The 21,079-nt window shown below is 43.1% G+C and overlaps 1 protein-coding gene across 13 annotated transcripts in view; it reads right to left on the bottom strand.

Annotated features, from left to right (window-relative positions):
* Positions 1 to 21,079, bottom strand: part of tenm2a (teneurin transmembrane protein 2a) — a 209,646-nt gene that overhangs the window by 61,502 nt on the left and 127,065 nt on the right. For 9 of the 13 annotated variants that reach the window (XM_084941579.1, XM_084941570.1, XM_084941564.1 and 6 more), the window contains one exon: positions 2,088 to 2,294. The exons of the other annotated variants lie outside the window; for them this stretch is intronic. In XM_084941579.1, coding sequence (XP_084797705.1) covers positions 2,088 to 2,294 — 207 coding nt within the window. The remainder of the gene's footprint in view (positions 1 to 2,087; positions 2,295 to 21,079) is intronic. 13 annotated transcript variants of the gene reach the window in all.

The following is a 21,079-nucleotide window of genomic DNA, read 5'->3' on the forward strand; positions in this document are numbered from 1 at the left end:
CAGCACATGCATAAACAGTCGCCGGTTATAGGTGTTTTATTTGCTCGCAGCCATCGCTCGCCTCGCCTGCATGCCAGGCTATGTTTATGCAGTGCCAGACTGACACTCTGAACTCATTTAGGCCGATTTTAATGGATGCCCAAAGCCAAGGACTCTCTCTGCACACCATTAGATCGGCAGTCCTAGCTTGGAAAAGTAGCACTTTCATCCGAATGTTGTTGCTCTCCCATCCAAATATCTCCCTTTCAACCTCGAAGCTCTCATCAGTTTACCCTTTTTTACCCCGTGTTTCTTTAACTTTCTACGTGCCTTCGTCTCTGTCTCCCTTTCACTCACTTCCCCCCTATCCCCATCTATTTTTACTGGTGTGTTCTGGCTGCTTTCTTTTCTCTCTCCTTTTTTTTTCATGCACGATGTCTCATTAAACAACTTCAAGAAGTCAAAGTTTGGCTTTCTCTCTCTCCCCCCTCTCTCTCTCTGCTCCCATTTGCCTCTTTGTGCCTCTTCTTCTTCTTTTTTTTCTTTCCCAGCTTCTCCGTCATTGTTTTCTTTCTTTGTCTCTCTTGCTCGCTGTCTGCGTGTACAAGCTCAGCAGAGACTGAAAGAAGCCCCACAACGGAAAGTGTGGGTGTATACGAACAAGAATGAGAGAAAGAGAGAGTGCGCCTGCGAGCCTCACTCTCCCTCTTTACCAGTGTCTGCCATTAGGGTGTCAGTGGCAGAGTGAATTTATTTGCTGTGCGGTTACTGGGCTAATGATTGATGTTGCCCCAGCAAACAGTAAACCAATTAGAAGGCTGATGTAACGTCATTTTAAAAGCCTCCTAATCACGTTGCTGTTGAACCTGGGACCCGGGCCTTCCCTAATGAAGATTTATACTGGATCAAAGGAGAGCCTAACGCCATTAACAATAGATTGTATTCCACCAAAAATCACATTAGGACTTCTCTGCCCACCCCTCTCCCTCCCATCAGGCCTTTGCTAAATATATCTACTGATTACAAGTGCAGATGCACAGAGGAATGGAGAAACAGGGAAGAGCGGGAAAGGGAGGCATAGAGTTGCCCCACAGTAGCTAATTGTTGAGAATAAATGCGTATACTGATGAACAGCCTCATCACTGCAGACGTTTGCACGTGCAAGTGTACGCGCACACAGCGTAAGAGGAGAAAAATAGTTGTGAGGTGCTGATATAAGCACACGAGGCCTCTAACAGCCAACAAGAAGGGCCCGGTGATGAAAGAGAAAGCTTAAAGCTGGGGAAACTAACTAGTTTGTCTTTGCTACGCTGATCCTCCTGCTGGCACTTAAAATTCATCATCCCCTTACCTTTCACTTTCCAGCGGATTATTAATGTCATATGGAAAATAACTACAAGCACACCTACTCAGTGGCAACCAAGCTGCACTCTGCAGAGTGTAGGGGGTTGCTTCCACTTGCATCATTGTTTTTTTTTTTTTTGGTTAAGGTGGGAGGGTTACATTTAAAATGCAATCCATTAACGAATCAGCAATTGTCAGTCTAGGATTGTCACATGTGCCACAAAAAAATAAAAGGAAGACAGGGTTTTTTATTAGTTCTTTTTATGCTTATGCAACAACTGATTTAAAAATCATAAACAGTTTTTTATTACAATCAGTGTCATATAACGATTACCTGACGCTGTAATTGTTTGCTTTGAATTCATCCACGAATGACCCAAATTAAAAGTTTTACGTCTTCTCGAAAAAACCACCTATTACTGGCCACAAATTTTATTTATTTATTTTTTTACGTTCTCTTATTATTTTAAAGCAATCACAGTAAAAACGTCCTCTCGGTTTGATTTCCAGCCCTGCAAACAAATGCTGACTTCAGTGGAATGCAGAGAAGCAGAAACAAATGGCCAGAGCCGAACAAGATGTGACATTAAATTAAAGCGCAGCATTGCTTGGCATTTTACTGAACGACTAAATCAGATCAGGACATGGACACATGATGAGGTAATGCATCGACTCAGGTGATGGATGGCATATTGATGCAAACATTAAAACGAAAAAAAAGAGAAGAGAGAATGAAAGGATGGTTGAATGGAGCGCTCTCTTACCAGTGGACGAGGGCTGGGCCCGGAGCAAGTATGAATCCTCCGGGTGGGGCTCCAGGTGAGAGTGGGTGGAGTTTTTCTCCAGCAGGGGCACCTGGCATTCCCTGATCGGTGGAGACGGGCCGGGGGAGGGATGGTGGGGGGCGGACGAGGAGGACGGGAGGGACGGAGGGAGCAGGGTGGAGGAAGAGGTTGGAGGGAGTGGACGACCTGGAGGATGGAGGGACAGAAAGAGAGGGGGGGCAGAGAAGGACGGAGGGGACATTAGACAAAACAGATGGCATTGTCTGACAGTGATACAGGGGCCTGCTCACAGAGGCAACCTGAATGGGAGACATGGATATTTTTAATGAGGAGATGCCACCATTTTTTTAAGGACCCTGTTCACTCAAATTACAGGTAATTTAATACCTCTGGGATCAATCCAAATTTTACGGTAACTATATCTGAATTTTAAAAAAAGTTTTATTGGTATTACTGATTACTGGTTGGATAGAGCTAATGCAAATGTGCTTGTCTTTGTTGGGAAATAAAATAAAATTAAGATCAAAATGTCTCTGAATGAGAGATTTTATTTTTTTGTGCTTTACTTAATTTAAGCTAACCTTAACCTTTAAGGCTTAAAAATCTGCACACGGACAGAAACACCTGCTGCACACACACTGTACTCAACAAAGCTATCCGGCTAACCCCTAATTAAACTTGCTTCTTTGAGCATCCCCCTGATATTAATAATGTAGAACATGCTGGGTACAATCACAGAAGGCTGAGACACAGAGAACGATCAGTGCAGATCTCCTAAGTGCATTAATGAGTACAAAAAAAGTTTCCTTTCAAGTCATGACAATTTTAGTGCCGTTTTCTCATTTTTTTTTAAACAAAATATTGATATAAGTGGTTTAAAGCCATTCACAGTACTATAGGCACACACATATATACATACATGTTTTTTCATACACATGCCAAAACTGACACAGGACGCTATCTACTCCTGTAAACACCTAAAAAATGACCAAATGAAGCAACGGGGTCATACTGAATTGACCAACGGTGCAATTTATAAGCATCTGTTATTTTGTCATTAAAATAGTCCAAAACCAATGGTAGAAGACTTCTGCTAGGACCTACATCCATGATACGATTGTCCTCTACATGGGTAAGACAAAAGAAAGTTAACAGCCAAGTCTTTAAATAGTAGGAGCCATGGGATGCGTGGACACAATCAGGCTGTCCCGTACACCAGAGAGAGAAGAGTGGGATGGAGAGAATTCACTCTACTCTCCAAAGGTTTGGAATCAAGGACAAAGACAAATCTAATAAATTCTATTTAGAGACGGCTCAAAATATAGAATAATTATGTCTGCCATATTTGCAGCTCAATCAATCAACAATATGATAAGAATGAGGCCACTGAGTCCAGTCAATCCACAGAAGGACTCAGGTTATTATAACTACTAATTAGATAGTCGACCGAAGACTTTTTAACACAATCATTTATTTTCTCCTCCTTCAAAGTAAGATCCCTTGTTAGCTAGCCGTGTTTTTTCTTCTTCTTTACAATAACAAATTACCCATTTTTTCTCCCCCAAAGTTTAAGTGTGTGGGGGAAAGCGGTCTAGTTCTTCTCCAGTTCTACAAACTTCATCTATTTGTTCGTTTGTCGCCGAAGACTTCAGTGCGAAAATCGAAAACACAGCCTTTCAGTCTCCTTTCTCTTTCTTTTCACACAGAACAAAAACAGTCAGCAACATAGCAGGAGAAAGACAGAAAAGCATTGAGACCTTGGAGAAAAAGAAAAGATAGCTGCACATTCATCATTGCACTATCTCCCCCCCTTTCTTTTTTCCCCTTACTGGCGCTCCTTCAGAATACAGATGTGGTGTGATTGTAATTTGACAGCATTCATCTTCCCATCACAGAGCACTGACAGGAATCAAAAAACTGCAAAGGGCATGATAGATCGGGGGGCATGGTGGGCTTTTTTTTCAGTGACAATGCAATTTTGCTCGCCTCGGGGGGGAAACGGCACCTGGGCGAGGGAGGGGAGAAAGATCAATGCAGACATGACTTAAGAAACAAAGCGGTTGGACATATTTGTTGGCTAACGCGCCCTTCTATGCGGCATCAAAATGAAACGCATTAATCATGGTAAATACACCTTTGACTCCAGGTGTTGTCGCGGCTTTTGCAGAGATTTATTTGATAGAAACAGAGACAGACTGATGCCTCCATCCTGCTGTCCAAACTGCTCCAGCTCAGAGCTTTGCGTCATGGAAACCAGAGCTAGGATCGATCCACAGCCCCACGTTAACTACACCCCAGAGACATGCTAGCCTTGTCTTCTGTTTAGGTATGTGTGTGTGTCTGTGTGTGTGTACGGTCAATCTCATCAGAGCAAACAGAGAAAAATGGATAAACAATGGCAAAGCAAACACTGTGGCCGACAGGAGGGAAAAGGGGACGGACAGAGAGGGACAGGCAGAGACTGATGGAGAGAAGGGGACGCAGGTGGGGGGAGACAGTGAGGTTACAGGGTTAACCGGGGAAATCAAGACCAGGAGAGACAGACAGAGAGAGAGAGAGAGAGGTATGGAGGGGGTTTGGGGGACAGTCAAGAAGCTATGAGCTGACAAAACTTATTGCCAATAAAAGGGAAAAAAATGCGAGGAAGAAAGCAATAGAGGAAGGGAATTAGGAGGGGAAGAGGCAATAAGAGGGGACTGAGCAAGATGGAGGACAGGAACAAAACGAATAAAGAGGTAAAGGGGGAATAAGCCACCGATAGGAGCAAAAAAAAAAAAAAAAAGGCCCAATGATCTACATGAAGTGACTCTTTAAAGAATGATGAGAGGGAACCTAGTGATTTGCATGTTTCACAAAGCCTACAATGAGGCTACTGGTGACCACTGGTAATAGAAAAATGGCAAATGTGTTGCAGCACACCTTGCAGAAGAAGAAGAAGCAGAAGAAGAAACATGCATGTTTTTATCGCGGGTCCACACAGCTGTGTCTGTGTGTGTGAGAGCTCGTGCACATGCTGTTATTAATATTCTAAATGCCTTTAATCACAAAAAAAGGAAAAATTGCACTAGTTGGCCAAAAGCAATTAAGGGAACTTTAATCTCCTTAGCAATTATGCTGTGGGGCATCCTTAACTCAGTCATTTCTGCCCGCTACATTTCTAGAAAGGTCAGTGGAAATTGCTTTGTGTTATTAGAACAAAGACTTGGCAATGAGCTCACGTGGTTCTCCTGACGATTTGTTCATTGCCATCCTTCAGCCGCCTCCCTGGCCATCTGTATACATCTCTCAGTCCTCCTCTCCCTGTGCCCGTCTCTCACTCACTTTGAATCTACAGCTCACTCGCGCAAGTGTTGATTAGTGTGAAAAAGAAGCGTATCATGGGGGAGAATCTAGGCAATCCTAAGACTGTAGCATTGTATTAGAAGTATTAGCAGTGTCCCTTGATGATTTGTGTACAATGTAAAACACAAGACACACACGCATGCACATGCACACAGCCGTCATTAGTTTGTTCCGCGGGCACCAGGCTTTGAGTTGCTTGTATGAGTCATACAAGCGTATAAGCTTTGCCTGTTGCTGAGCTACTGCATGTGAATGAGCGAATGAGTTCAGCATCGTCTATTGTTTCTCCGTGAAGCCATTCCTTACTCTGCAACGGCATTATACATGAGGCATAATTCTGCGAGTTGGCTCCTCAATGCTTTCCCTTCTCTTCCGCGTCCTGGCCTTCCTTTCCGTCCCTCCCTCCCTCCTGCCTCAATCCGTCCATCCGTCCACCCATCTGGCTGAGGTGAGGAGCGGTAGGCCGAGGGAGAGGAGAGCAGAGTGGAGCGAAGGATGGAGCGACAGCTGGAGCTCAGTCAGACAAGGAGAGACAAATTACCCCTCTAACGAGAGCCATTCATCATCTCTTCATCTCTCCCTTCATTCATCCCTCTCTTCCTCCACACCTCTACGTGCGGCGCGGTGCACCTGAAAAGCGCTCCGATCTGCCACACAACTTCACACTTGACAATGTTTCTCATTTAGTTGCTACTCGAGCGCGGAAAAGTCAATCAGCACGTGCTCCTAAAAAGATGACGAGGGGTAAAAAAAAAAAAAAGTAGAAATAACGAAAAGAAAAGAGCGGGGGGAAAACAACAAGACGAGTGAAATGATTGAATGAGCTATGCGCCGGGAAAGAAGGAGGAAAAAGAAGCGACACACCCATGCTGGCACATGCAGAGACTCATTACCATGGCTGCTGTCAGCACAGATGTTGGACTGAGGGGGTGCTGTCAGTCAGTGTGTGCCTAACTATGCACATATATGTGTGTGCGCGCGTACGATAGTGCCTGACAGTGATCTGAGGGCTATTTAGACAGCTGTTGACACAATGGACCCTTTTCTCTATTTATCCATACAGTTCAGTCTATCTCCTCCATCTCATCTCTTCCTGTTCCTCCCCTCTCTTCCTATTTCTTAAGTTCTCGCCTCCTATTTCCTCTTATTCATTGCTTATTAATATTACACATTTTGCACGACTTGCAAGACGCACACCTGTTGTTGGTGTGAGCAACAACTGGATGTGGAAGTCTATCCAGGAACGGCCTGCTTTATGCGTCCTCCCACATCCACCCCCTCTATTCTTTCCTTTCGTAATCAGCGCCATTGCCGAAAATGAGTGATAAAATGAGTAAAGTGGGAAGGGAGAGATGAGAAGATGATTCAACAGACGTGTTTTAATTAATAAAGTTGGGCTTTCATTGCCTAAAGAGATGATTGTATCACTGGCTCCCTCTTTGATGTGTAACAGAGTGTCTGGGTTTTTCTCTGCCCTAGAGCTCTCCTCTGCTTGTGCTACGCTTCTTTCTTTCATCTCGCCAGCATCACTTTGTCGCTTCGCAAGTGTAGGGGCCGTCTTCCCAAACACGCAGATCCTCCATGGACACACAAACAGCCTGGGGCTGTGGCTGAAGATGTCTTTCAGTAGGGGAAAAGGGTGCTATCCAGACTTCAGGGCATGACTCAGAGTCTTCTTCTGGTTTACTCAGAGTACATTGGTCCAATTTCTCATAGAGTTTCTCTCAAAAATATCAGATGTTTTGAAAACTGAAGGTTCTGAGAAAAAAATTATCAAATTTTCTGTTCGGTCTCCATTTTTCTGCTCCAATGCACAAAAAATGTTTTATTCCAGACCACACGTTCACACAGTAAAGATCTGAACTAACTTTGAGCTGGATGCTAATCATCACTGTTAATGAAATCAAATAACATTTGAGTTTGCGGGTTCTCACTCAAGCATTTCTAAGAATCTTTAATTTAAATAGAGCTTAAACTGAGCCTATCCATTAATGTTATCTACCCGTTTTAACAGTTTTTTGTTCACTCTCAATCGGCAACCACCGATTTCTCACTAGTCTGTTTTTCTGCTCCCATTCAAACATGAAGTATTTATTCTGGAGTCACTGAAGACCAAATGTTCAAACTGTAAATATCTGAGCCAACTTTGAGCTGGGTGTCATTCAACATGATTAATTAAATCAATAACAATTAACTCGCTTACTCAAAAACGATTTAAATAAGCAAATTCTCAGTGTAGGCTTAAAAAAAAAAAGTCACCTGTTAATGTCATCTAGATGTAAAGAAAAAAAAAAGTTAATTCTCATTGAGCAACAGGTATATTTGAAATATTTCAGTGAACTGAAAAAAAAGTACTCCACGGTACTTCTATGTAGCACTTGGAAAGTAGCTTCAAATTACTGGTTTGCATTACATTATGCACTCATTGCTTTGGAGAACAAAGCTTCTACACTTTTACACAATAACTGTTTCTACCAGTCTTTACAATTTTTTTTAAATAACTAAGCATTTCGCTAAAATTTGTAAGCCTGTGACTGAGTGTCACCACTGTGACTACTGACCATACGAAAATGGAATATTGATTGAAAAGAGCCTTACTTCTGATTCCAAGCTACCATGGTGTTGGAACTAAGAATATAACAAATACAACCAGTTAGCAACCAGTTGTGTTAAATCCTGTATTACAAAGACGTCTGAATGTTGAATGACTCGGGTTGATTGCAATGTGTTGGTAGTGCCTTTGCATTCATAAAATAGATGGAAATTATTTGCAGACCTTGGACGATCTGGTTGAGAGTGATCACATTCACTGTGAGTCAAATCACATACAGAAGTCATCCAAACGTTATTCAACCTCCAAGTAACCAGTTGGTTGCTGCAACTACTTGTAATTGGTCTCAGATGGCACAAAATACTCAATGAAATCAAAGGGCAACCATCGATTTTTACTCAAGACTAATCCAGAAACTAATAAAAACTAAACAGAAATGAGCAAACCCAGTCCAGTTGTTAAGTGAAACTACACACAATTCGAAACCAAAATTAAAAAAAGGAATAAAAAATTAAATTGAGTGGAAAATACAAACCTAAATGACACATTTCTCATCTGGCCAGATATGCTGTCTAAGACTTGAACGCTGTGATAATTACAGCCAGCCTCACAGAAGCAGCACAAAAGGAATGAATGAATGAAACTGGATTATTTGAAAGGGAAAAGAAAGAGGATATGTATGCAGGTAGATGAAAAGTTAAAGGCAGAAATCCTCAAAAGACCTTTACCTTGTTCCATCTTTTCAATCACAAATCAAAAACCACCTCTACAGAAGATGGCTCTGAGGTCACTCAGAAGTAATAGGTTCTGATGATTAGTGGCCTCTTAACAATATCCTTTGGCCTTCATATAATGTGAAGTGCACTGGGATAATGGAAACCAATTACAAACTAATGTCAACAGAACTTTGAAAAGAAACGTAAGGAGATGATGAATTGAATAACAGTGTTGATGGTCTCATCAAAGACTATTCTACGAAGGCACAGAGACAGACACAGACCTCAAAAGTCTTTATGTGTCGTAACACAACACCACAACATAGTACTGACTGATTGAGCTTTGCTGTGCTTTAAAACCTATACAAATACAAAAGCCTATATTCACCTAAACAAAGTGCAAAGATAGTGGACAGGATGGAGAACTGAAGATGAACTGCACAATGCTCCCAGGGGATTAAACAGAAAGGAGCATTGTATAGATCAAAAAGGTGGAGGCCAGAGTCGACAGCTTTTACAGCAAGCCTGACCACAAATGCACGTGGATACATTTGCATGCACACAGTCATATAGTATGCTACAGTGTGCTGCAGGAAAACAAATGATACAGGCCATGAATTCTAACAAAATACTTCCCAGATTATTCCAGCGTCTGCTTCAGGAGGTCCTTTCTCACTCCTGTCAAGAAACATTTTTTTGCTTTTGTTTTTATTTTCTACCAGGGATACGAGAACAGACCCAGCTTGACACAAAACAATACACTCGACCTTTAGCCCCAGCAGCACAAATGCAGTCGAGCATCTTTCAGCGTCTGCTAATTGAAACATGCCTCCCTGTTGCAGAAATGTGCAAGAGTGTGTCGTGTGTGTGTCTGTCTGTGGCTATACATAGCATTAGGATGCTACAGCACAGTCATGCTGTCCACTGTCTGAGATGTCCACTGTGTAACTTGGGGCAACCACGCAGGCTGCATTACCATATAAATTACATCCATGTTGCTGCTCCTGCTGTGGATTGATGGTATTGTTATGGATTCTACGCATTGGAGCCTCATTGAAAACAATCAAAATAAATAGCCTCCTCCTCCCACATCAATGCAAACACACGCACAGATGCATGAGCAAGCGCACTTCACCACAGCTGCACGTGCACAAACACAATATACGTGCATGGGAAGCACAAAAATACAGTCAGACCTTCAACCTAAGGTGAAGAGCTATAGATAGCTATCCTCTCAGCTTTCCATTAACTCTGAACATGCTCAGTAATTGCTGAAAGGAGCACAGCGTGACATTTCTGTGCAGAAAAGTCGGTTTGCTGGTGTGTGTGTGCGTGTGTGTGTGAGTCGTTTGCAAAAACCCGTATCAATACATCACTTTTGTGCTGCTGCTGTGCTCACTAAGCAACCCATTGCCTATTAATGATCCAAGCAGAAAAAATGGACATATCAGGGAAGAAAACACAATAAATTATTAATCAGCAAAATCACCAAAAATTATGCATACGGCATATATTAAATCTTGTATTTATACAGTTCTAATTTGCAGCAACAGTTATCTCAAGGCACTTTGCACTGTAATGTAAGGAGCTGTCAATATTAAAGGAAAGAAACCCAACAATTTGCAGTGACAGTTGAAAGAAAAAAAACTCAATTTCAATAGGAAGAAACTTCGCTCAAATCCAGGCTCGGGGAGGTCAGCCATCTGCCTCGAGCAGTCGGGGTGATGTGAGAGAAGTGCTGTTGCCATGGTTGGGGGGGGTGCTTGGTCTGCAACAATGTTTAGGTGGGTGGTATGTGTGAAAGGAACATCCACATGGATGCCAGGACAGAAAGTTTGCCATTAACGTTGCATTGCATTGCAGCAGAATGATCAATGTCGTTCCCTTAACGTGCCAGCAGTTTTAACATCGTGCCTGATCCGTGCAGATATGTGAACAGCGTAACAAGAACCACACAAAACACATCCTCAATATGACACTGAATAAAAGCCGGCGTTTAAAAATGGCACCGAATTATTTTCAGTTTCATTCCTATTATAAAACGAAGACAAGTGAAACAAATATTACATCTGAATAATAGAAAAAGCACTTTTTCTGTATTAAATCCAAATGATTTCGTGGCACCAGCAAAGCTGCTTCCATGTTTTCGCACTTGAAAGAAGGGCCGAGAGTCACATATGGACAAAGTCTTTGATTACCGGAGATAGCACTTGGTCTTGGCACTTAGTGTAGCCACTGACAAAAACAACAGAAACCTGCCTGCAGCTTTGGACATTAAATTTATATTCTATCTGGAAGTCCAATATCTCTGTTTGTTATTTCCACTGTAGAAAGCTTTTAGATGCTGCAGTAGAAAAATCAGTGGGGTGAAAACCTGGGCAGACAGAGCTTTCCCTCCAATCTTCCATGCTGCTGAATCACTCGCAGAAGTGTTTAGTGGTGTGTGGAAAAATTGTGAACCTGGTACAAACTAGGGACATAAATTAGGAGTAGAAGCAGAAATTAAATTCAACATGTCTATGTGCTTGCCATGCAAAAAAAGGAGAAAAAAGGCGAGTTACAGTTAATTTAATGTAATTAGCTGTAATTAATGTTTACTGAAAGATAAAAATTGGACAGTTTCACTGTTCTGATAAAGATCAAGGTAAGAAAGAAGCGTCACCAAAAAGAAGAAGAAGAAAAAAATTCACTGCTCAAAACATTTTCACTAATAAGCACTTAAATGTGAGTCACCCAAGCTTGAATTAAATGTTTACACCATTTCCAGACAGCCTAAATTTCCACACAGCTAATAATTAGGTCTTCTTCTGTGGTGGATAGAGAATGTGCTTATTTTTATTAATTACATGAGGCCAGTGCGAAAAATAAACTCAAATCCTGCATTACCCACAATCATCCAAAATTAATACTACACTCATTAAAAATCGAGTGTTCGTGGAATGCATCATAAAAAAAAGCAAATAAAGACAAGTGCACAAATAATACAAAAACACACATTCAGCTACATACCATACACGGTCATAGTAACACACACAGGTAACTGCACAAATACCTATTCATCACAGCTCTACAAAAACATCAGCCATTTTGGTGTGGTTGCTATGACGAGCTAAATCTTTAAAGAGCACAAAAAGGACAGAAAGATGCAGAAAAACAGAGAAGAACAATTAAAGAGCAGAAAAAGAATCCAAAAGAAGAACAAAAAAAGAGAGCGAGAGCCAGGGGAGAAAGAGGAGATGGAAAGCGATCTGTTTGGTGCGCGCTAGTTTGCGACCTTGTGCAATCGGAGATATCGCGTTTAACTGGAAAGTCGTGAATCAACTCAATTTCAATCACACTCTTTTGTGTGAGTTGTTACATTATTTGATGTATGCGTGTGAGACAGTGGGCTTGTGAGGCTGAGTCAGCAGTGTCTCCTTTGACGATAAAGCACACACACTCACACTAACACACACACGCACAGTCCCCAGAACCCTCTACGTTGGGATCAGCCAAAAGAGGGATGATGTATTTAGAGCCAGTGGATAATGGCTGTACTGTGGCCTGTTGCTGAGAGAAACCTCTCCTCTCTTTGATGTTCTGCAGTCTCTATTTATAGTAACTACAGAAAAAAGGACTGAGAGAGCTGGAAAACACATAGGCCACATTTTGTTCTCACTAACTAGCTTACTGTTGAGCATTGTGCTCTCTCTGAGCAGGCGGTAGTGTCTCAACACTCCTGGCAGAATTTACAGAGCCGCTGGCACCTCGGTTTAGACACATCCTGCACCTCGGTGCAGTGAAGTTATTTATCAGACAGATACAGCATTGTTGAATTTGCAGTTTGCTAGTGCTGCTGCAAATTCTGGTATTGATTTGACACCAAGTAAAGTCAAGGCCGGTTTTGCCGATATCAATACCGATAGTTTTTAACGTATAAAGGCAGCTTATGTAGGGGAGAGCTACGTGTCATAATTTATATGACTCATCGTTAATTTTCAAATTATGAACACATTTTAATGACTACTATATCACTGTGATTTTTACCTTCCACATTAGTCAACACAACAAGAAATTTCTTTAAGCTTTTCATGTATTTTGGAGATGTGGAATGTAAGTGTGCCTGTGTCTGTTTAAATGTGCTATAGGCTATAAATAAACTAGACATTTTCAAATAAATAAATAAATGACACAATTCAGTGTGCTACATAGCTAACTTAGAGGACAGCAAGTATCGGTCCTGTTGTGCTAGTATCGATCTGATACCGATACTATTTATATTTGGATTGATCTACCTGCTTCTACTGTGTGCACTTTTAAGGAGTGAGGCGTAACAGATGGAGGCATGGATTTTACAGCGGCTCTGAAGGTTCACTGTCACAGAGTTCAATCTCATTTGTTTTTTGGATCACTGTGTGTCCTGTGGAACTTTTAGCATGACCACAGTTTCCATCAAAAAGCGGGCTCAATTGCTTCATCCGTATAACCTTTACGTACATTTCTATAAATAGGTCATTATTACAATTTTACCATAATAGACACCCAATTTATTCTCCCTGTTTGAGTTTCATTAAGAAGCTCAGTTAATGGAACTGACATTTTGGATATTACAAAAATATTATTTTGGGTGGATGTCTGACAAATCCTACTGCCCCTTTTGAAATCATCATCACTTGCAGGATGTGCTTAGGAGGCGAGCGTTATCACTGATTGCATTATTAGCTGCTGCCTTAGTAAATCAGATGTTAATTACATGCAGATTGTGAGCTCAAACAGAATAAAAAGTGCAGCACAAACTTGCTGTCCCACACTCTGCCGCGGCTCTCTTACTATATCTGGGCCTTCTGCTAGTAAATGGTATTATTCTGTCTCCTTATATACATAGTGTGTATGTATCTACCCTTCTTTCCTACATGATCATGCAATAGTCATACACCCTTACAATTAGCACAGCTTGCATCAGCTGACATCAGCTGACTCAGAGGAATATGGAAGTCCCTATGCTAATGGACTTGACATGCAGTTGTGCATCTAGGTGTACGCCTGAGTGTGTATTTCGGAGCGCTTGTTTGTGGTCCCCTTTTGCACAAACACTCTCTTGCAAATGTGATGCAACTCCCCAAGGCACAACCTGCAAGCCCTTTCAGCTCACAAACAGTCATGCCCAGCCAAGCAGAGGCAAAAAGCCTTTAGTAGGCACTCTAGGAGACGCACAACAGCCGCACGCTCCACGTTAGACTATTAGGCTCACCTCTCATTGTGAACTAGAGACCTCAGAGACAAATAATAAATGCTAATCTTTATAGGACGAAGCCAAGTCAGTCAGTTTAAGCTGAGAGCGTTGAATGAGATTTTTAATTACTGCATGACCTGGGGTATATTAGCGCATATTAATGAGGATCATTAACCTAGAGGTAACTAAGACCCCTCCTCCTTAACTACAACTGATAGCACCTCTGCTGTGTGCTAAACTATCAGTGTGTGCGTGTGCGTGCATTAAAAAAAAGAAAAAAAAGAAAAAACGTTTCACAGATGGCTTATTCCATCCCAACTGCCTGTCCTTGGTGAAAATAAATAACTACAGTGAATCTCCTTTTACAGTTGAGGAATTCTACTGCTGAAAGTGTGAAAAAAGGCTGGGGAAAGAATAAAACAAGTACAGAACACAAAACCTTGGCCTGTAACTTAAATGCTATGCCCATTTTCTGCAGCACAAAGATGGGGCAGGGAGGGTCATCATTTTTATGTAGCCTTTGACCAAATAAAAAAAAGAAAAGAAAAAAGAAAAATTCAGTGGGCAACAAGTAGGAGCAGCAGAGAGCAAAACAGAGACGAAGAGAAAGGAAGAACAATTTCAATTGACATATGCAAAGGTCAAGGTAATTTCAATGGATAAAGAAGAGGCCAAACGGGGAAAAAGCGAAACTTTCCTAGTATCTCTCTTGAATTACGAGAGGTTGAGGCGGAACAGAGGAGGTCTTATTTTCCACCCCCTGCAGTGTAAATGTCAGGGGTGATACTGACGTCACCCACCCATCGTTTCTATAACGCCTCCCCCTCTCCGCCGCCCCGGCCCTTTCCTCCAACCACATGTGTCAGCTTCAGTCTTGTAGTGCCATTACACTGCAGTCTCAGTGGTATAGAGGCAGACGCTTTTATCTCATAAGAGGGCAGACCAGCCGTATTTGGCTTGTAACATTTGCTAAGCACGCACACACACACACACACACACACACACACACACACACACACACACACACACACACACACACACACACATTGACCAACTCATTCATGTAAAGACGCCTAATGCGCACACACGCACGCAGACACCCATTCATGCGCATGCACACTCTAACACTGTCCATTTCTCTCCACTCTCACTGCCTCAGCAGTTTATCCTTTCATCTTTACATAACTGTGAGGTCCCTCGGTGACCTGCTCTAAAAGTAGTTGTTCCACAGAAGACACATGCAACAATCCGCAGTGCAGGGAGGGACCCATCCACCCGAGGCTCGTTTCCCCAACTCTAAATCTCCCTCATTTCTCCACTCAAGCCAGTGCACCAACTGGAAGAAAATACCAATAAGATAATGAGCAGAGGGGCCAGTGTGAGGGGAGTTAGCTGCGCTGGTGCACACACACACACACATACACACAGATTTATCTATGAAATATAGGGCAATGCAGCAGAGGGAACAGGACTCCTTTGTGCAGGAAACCCAAAGGAAAAACAAGGCCTGTGTCGTTGAGTGTTCTAGGTGGTTACGTACGTGCACAATGGAGCCAATCACTTGAGCTGTGAATTATTCTTTCTGGAGCTGGTATGGAATAATGGGAAATAAAACTGTTCTCCGGTTTTTCCCGCCATTTTCATTATGTAAACTGATCGCAAATGTAATATGGTTGAATGCAGCATTTGCACAGTTTGAGTTTAGACCATGGCAAGTTGGGCTGTGGTTCGTTTTATGTAACTGTGCATCTGAATGTGTGCACCAGCCAGTGTGTGTGTGCATCTTCCTTCAGTACACCATGCATTAATTGCCATTCCCAGTGGTCGTCAAGAGAGCGCAGGACTCCTGGGGGACATCTCCACCTTCATTAGACTCTACTGATCATCACACTGCGGTACCAAGAGAGGGCCTGTTCCTCTCTTTCATCACTCCTTCTCTTCACGACTCCCTTGCCTCATGATTTTTATATCCAGACCCTGCAGTGTCGTTTTCTTTAAATATTATCTTCATGGCATTTCTGGGTTTATTAAGCTGGCGCAGACAGAAAAAAGAAAGGAGACGTGAGAAGGAGCCTGTGAGAAAGTTCTAGACGAGCTGGACTTGAACGCGGTTGCTCCGTGCTCGCCCCTAAACTGCTGTACCACTGTGCATCTTTCTCCCTCAATTTGCAATGGCTTATGATTTCACCGTCTCCCCTCTCATCCTTCAATATTTCTGTCACCCCACTCGCGCCCCCTCCCCTCAAACCACCACCCCCCTCCCTCCCTCCCTCCCTCGCACTTCCTCTCCGCCCTCATCTCACACATTCTTTTGCATTTTCATTCCCATCAGCCTTCCTTTCGTCATTATCTCTCAGTTAATACTTCTTACTGTCTCGAATCCCGGTGCAAGTGGTTCTTACCCCCAGGGGGTAAGTTCGCTCGCACTCCACAGACCCCTACAGATATGTAATGCCCCCCCTCCTGCTCCCCAACAACTCCTCCAACTCATCCCTCCGCTCTCTCCTCCCCTCACTCCTCTCTCTCTCTCCCCTCCTTTCTCTGCAGTGGATGAGAGACGCCAGCTGGAGGAAACAGAGAGAAATGGGCCCAATTACAGCATTGGGAACTGAAAGTTGGCTAATTAACTCTAATTCGTTAACAAACTGGTTTTTCACCAAGAATCATCTCTCTCTGTCACATGGCATACGCATGCATGAGAATCTGCATTTGCATGCGCTGCCAAAGAAAAGAAGAGAGGCCGAACAGACACCCATCCCCATCTACACGATTGCAGGTACACACGCACACAAATACAGCAAAAAGAAAAAAAAACCTGCACTCCCTTCCCATTTCCACACACACACACAGACACACACACACACACAGAAGCTCACATGCCCACACAAGTGTGCGCGGATCCACTTGCTCAGCTGTATTTACTGCAAGGGCAATATGTTGATTACGTTAGAGTGGCTGATTATTGCACAGTGACAGTAAAGGAAACAAATGTCTTTCATAGGCAGGCATCTATCTCTGCGAGAGGGCTTCTAGCTATAGACTATAGCAGCAAATGACTGCGCTGTACCCAGCTATGACAGACAAAAGAAGGAGTGCAAGAGGAGGGGGGGGTAAAAAGAAGAGAGTGATTGCACAAATGATGTGCAGGAAGAACAACCCTCCCCCCCCCAAAAAAAAAACAAAAACCGAGGAGCCCCAGATGGAGACGCAAAAACAGATGAAATTAACAAAGCGAATGGATGGAGAGATGAGATGAGACAGCGCTAGGAGATGGGTGAGGAGCGATACTCTGGATTTTGCACTGAACAAGTGAAGCAGTTTTCCTCTGCACTGGGATAATGGTGGTTAGAGGGGAGAACAATAGGTTTATCTAGTGCAAAGATGCTATCTGGAGTGAAACACACACATCACACGACCTCACACACGTACACACTGTAGGATGTTTCATTACTTGTGCATTACAGACAGTATAGGGAATTATAGTGTTGGTAGCACTTGAACAATACGCTTGTCAGTGTTGAGTTATCAGAACAGGTGTCCAATGGGTACAACTTGTCTGAACACACACACACACATGGTCACACACACACTTGCAGAATATATGAGTATGAAGTTTGAAAGCATCTCCTAAAGCCATTGTTAGTAAATCAGGATATCCTCTCATCCCACTTGATGAGTCGTGAAATCCTCCTGGATTACCAGATACGATAACCAGCTTCTCACATATGTCTGTGATAATACACATATGTACATAGAGAGCAGACACACAGACACACGCATGCAGTCTACACCACAGAACAGATGGTTTTGGATGGGAAAGGTCACTTCTCAGTTCTTGCTACGCCTTTACTTCCATTCCGCCCGTCTTGCTTCTCCCTCCTTTACCAACTCTCACTCTTTCCCAGTAAATTTCTGCTCCCTGCCTTCCTCTCCAACTCTATACCTTGTTCATTGATTCCTTTGCGATGAGATTGATAGTTACTCCTCTCCCTCTCGCTCGCTCTGTTTCCCTGATCCACCTCTTTTTCCTTTTTTCACTTGCTTCATCTCTGTCCCTCTCTCACACCTCATTAGTAATGCTAATACCCCAAGTAATAGAAGACACCATTCAATGTATTTGTGTGAGTGTGTGAGAGTGTGTGTCTGTGTGTGTGTGTGTGTGTGTGTGTGTGAGAAAGGGACTGTGTTTGGGAAGGGGAGATGAGTTTCCCCCTCTGATCCCATTTCTCCGTCTCCGGCTCTGCTTTCCTTCTCGCCAGGGAGAAAATCCAATGGAAATGCAATCACAATCATTTAGGGTCCAGACAAGAACGGACACACACGCGCGCGCATGCGCACGTGCACACACACACGAGCACACACAAACACACACTCTGCTCCAGTACCGCAAGGGAGCCATGCAGAAAATTGTTTTGGACATGGTGATGAGGAGAGGGGGGTCGGGGTGTGGTGAAGGGGGGACTTTTTAATTTACATTTTTAATGTAAAATATCATTCAAAGAGGGAAAGTTAGGCATCTCATTATGCTGCTTCTTTATTACACGCGAGGCACATCAGTCTCAGGGTGCTGTGTCCTGGGAAATGCGCACGCTCGCACATGCATAAACACAGGCGTGAACAACCTGCGGAGCCCTCCGGCCGCAATCAGCGCGTAAGAAATGAGGCTCATCTTCAGACACAATAAATCTGGAATAACCTATTCTGTCTTCCAGAAATCATTAATCACAAATAATCTATATCTTTGGATTTCCCTTCTCAACTCAAATCTGTTGGGGAGGGGAAAACTTCGAACAGTAGGAAAACTTCAAACTCCCGCCCGGTTAGTCTTAATAACGAGTAAACTATTTGATGGTCTGGATCAAGAATTTAGCTGTGCATCAAGATCCACGGCGACGATCGCAAAATAACCACCTAATATTTTTGTTTTTTGCCACCTGCTTTTGGAAAGGTAATGACCAAAAACATATACGGACCATTAACTGATTACTTGCGTATATAAAATGCTGACTTGTGTGTGTTTGGCACAGATAAACCTCAGCATTGTGAATATCTATATTTTGCATTTTCCATGTCATCGTGTAGCCAGCGGTTAAGAGAAGAATGAGATATGATTGCTATTTTGCACTGAGATGAATCACTTTTTTTTTTTCCCAGAAGATAGAGGTGTCTTTCTCTCGAGTACAGATGCTTGCCCTGTGTGTTTGTTCTACACAGTCTGTTGATTTCCACAACAGCACAAATACTATGAATGGCTCACAGAGGGAAATCATTATCTCTGTCTTTCTAAGCTCTCGCTCTGCTCAATCAAATGAGGCACTTTGCGCCTTCAGCTTTGCACCGCCTCTGAGGTCAGAGCCAGTGATGTCAAGCCAAAATGAGACTGTGTGGCCCTCATAGGCCCCGAGGACCCCCCGTGGCTGCCTGTGTCATAAGCGATCAGTGCCAGACCATCAGTCGCATGTACTGGCTGAGGATCAACCACTTGCAGGAGCACTAGTGGTGAAGCCTCTAATGGCATGGGCGCATGTCTACGCCTTTAAATATAGAGATCTGTGCATAAAAGCTTTGATTTATACAACATATCATCCAGAACCCTTAGGGAAGCATCTGAGATTCATTTTCCAGCTAGACAGTGACCCCAAACATACAGCTAGAGCCATAATGAACTTCTTCTTCTGCAACAAGAAGAAAGAGTTCTACAACAGATGGTACGCCTCCCCCTCCACCAAGTGAGCCCTCATATCAGTATCATGGAGTCAGTCTGGGACACAATAATTCCACACAAGAACAGTGGCAAGTTGTCCAAGATGCTTGGAACAAGCCTCATGCCAAGAAAAGAAAAACTCAGCGCAAGTGTAGCTAGTACAATTGGTGCTGTCTTAACCCTATGAGACCTGACGTGTTGTTGCAGACACAGCCAAGCAAGCTGTCTTCTTATTACTGGAACTCATCGGAACAGTTTGAACTATCAGAATAATCCAAACTGGATTCAGCACAACTGGAGCATAAACATGTGCTATCAACATCTGCTTAGCTTTGTGTGGAAATTTAAATCACGTCAGCAGTGATTTAAATCTCCTCCACACACCAGCGCGAGCTGACACACAGTCGATAAGCTATCCATCTAATGGGCGAGTCTGACTGATAGCGATTTGTATAAACAATGCCGTCCATCTATTAAAACTTGACCTCCCCCCACCCTACCACCCCTAACACGCCGTAATTCAAATTCCACACCTGTTTGCTTATTGCACTGAATAGCAGTTTTAAAGCAGCGGGGCTTCACGCCGACGCTCCGATAATCATCCCGCAAAGACCTCCTTGTCAAAAAAAGTGTAGTTTCACAAACTAATGCAAATACACAGTCGGAACGTGAACCTGACACTGCCCTTCCTCTATTTCCTCCTTTTTTCCCCCCCTATCTCCTTTCATGCTGTTTTTTGTCCTCTACAAGTCTCCTGCAGTTCTTAAAGGCTGAGACGGCACTGTGGGAGTCTGGTCACTACTGCGTCCGCATGCACACACGCACACGGACACACACACACACACACACACTGTGAGTTTCCTTTGTGTTGCAGAAAATAAAATAAAAAAAATACTGAACCTTTAGAAGTGCGTCTGTCAAAATGAAATTGCTGGCTGCATTACAAGCCTTTGAAGGTATTGAAAACTCATTTTCACAATCACCCCACAGGCAGGTAGAGAGAGCCCGTGTGTGTGTGTAGTTGGACGGTTTTCACCAGGTGGGTTAGGCAATATTCTCTGTTCTTTTAGTCGGTTTGCAGTTGATTATTATTGTCTCGGCTACAGTTTGTTGCCAAGCCCGTCGCCGTTTCTCAGCCCTCCATCCACCACCCGGCACATCTTCGTCTGGATAATCCTTACCTCTTTCTTCCATTCGAACTCTAAGGAAAGTCATTTCTCCCTGAAACCCCCCACTGGGGAAAAACAAACTTTCAAAGCCGGCCAAACAATGACTCACACATACACACATTCCTCTATGAAAAGGCACACTCCCACAGAGGAACATCAAGAGGCACTGAGCGGACATAATGGTTTTCTGATAATTATTCACAAAGGTGACTTTTGTGTGAGTGCCACTATGTGCTCAAGCTCAGCAGCATGGAATGAGCCCGGAGTTAGTCACAAC

The sequence above is a fragment of the Perissodus microlepis genome, chromosome 2, assembly GCF_051167445.1.
Source record: "Perissodus microlepis isolate ML-2025 ecotype Zambia chromosome 2, ASM5116744v1, whole genome shotgun sequence".
Lineage (NCBI taxonomy): Eukaryota > Metazoa > Chordata > Actinopteri > Cichliformes > Cichlidae > Perissodus > Perissodus microlepis.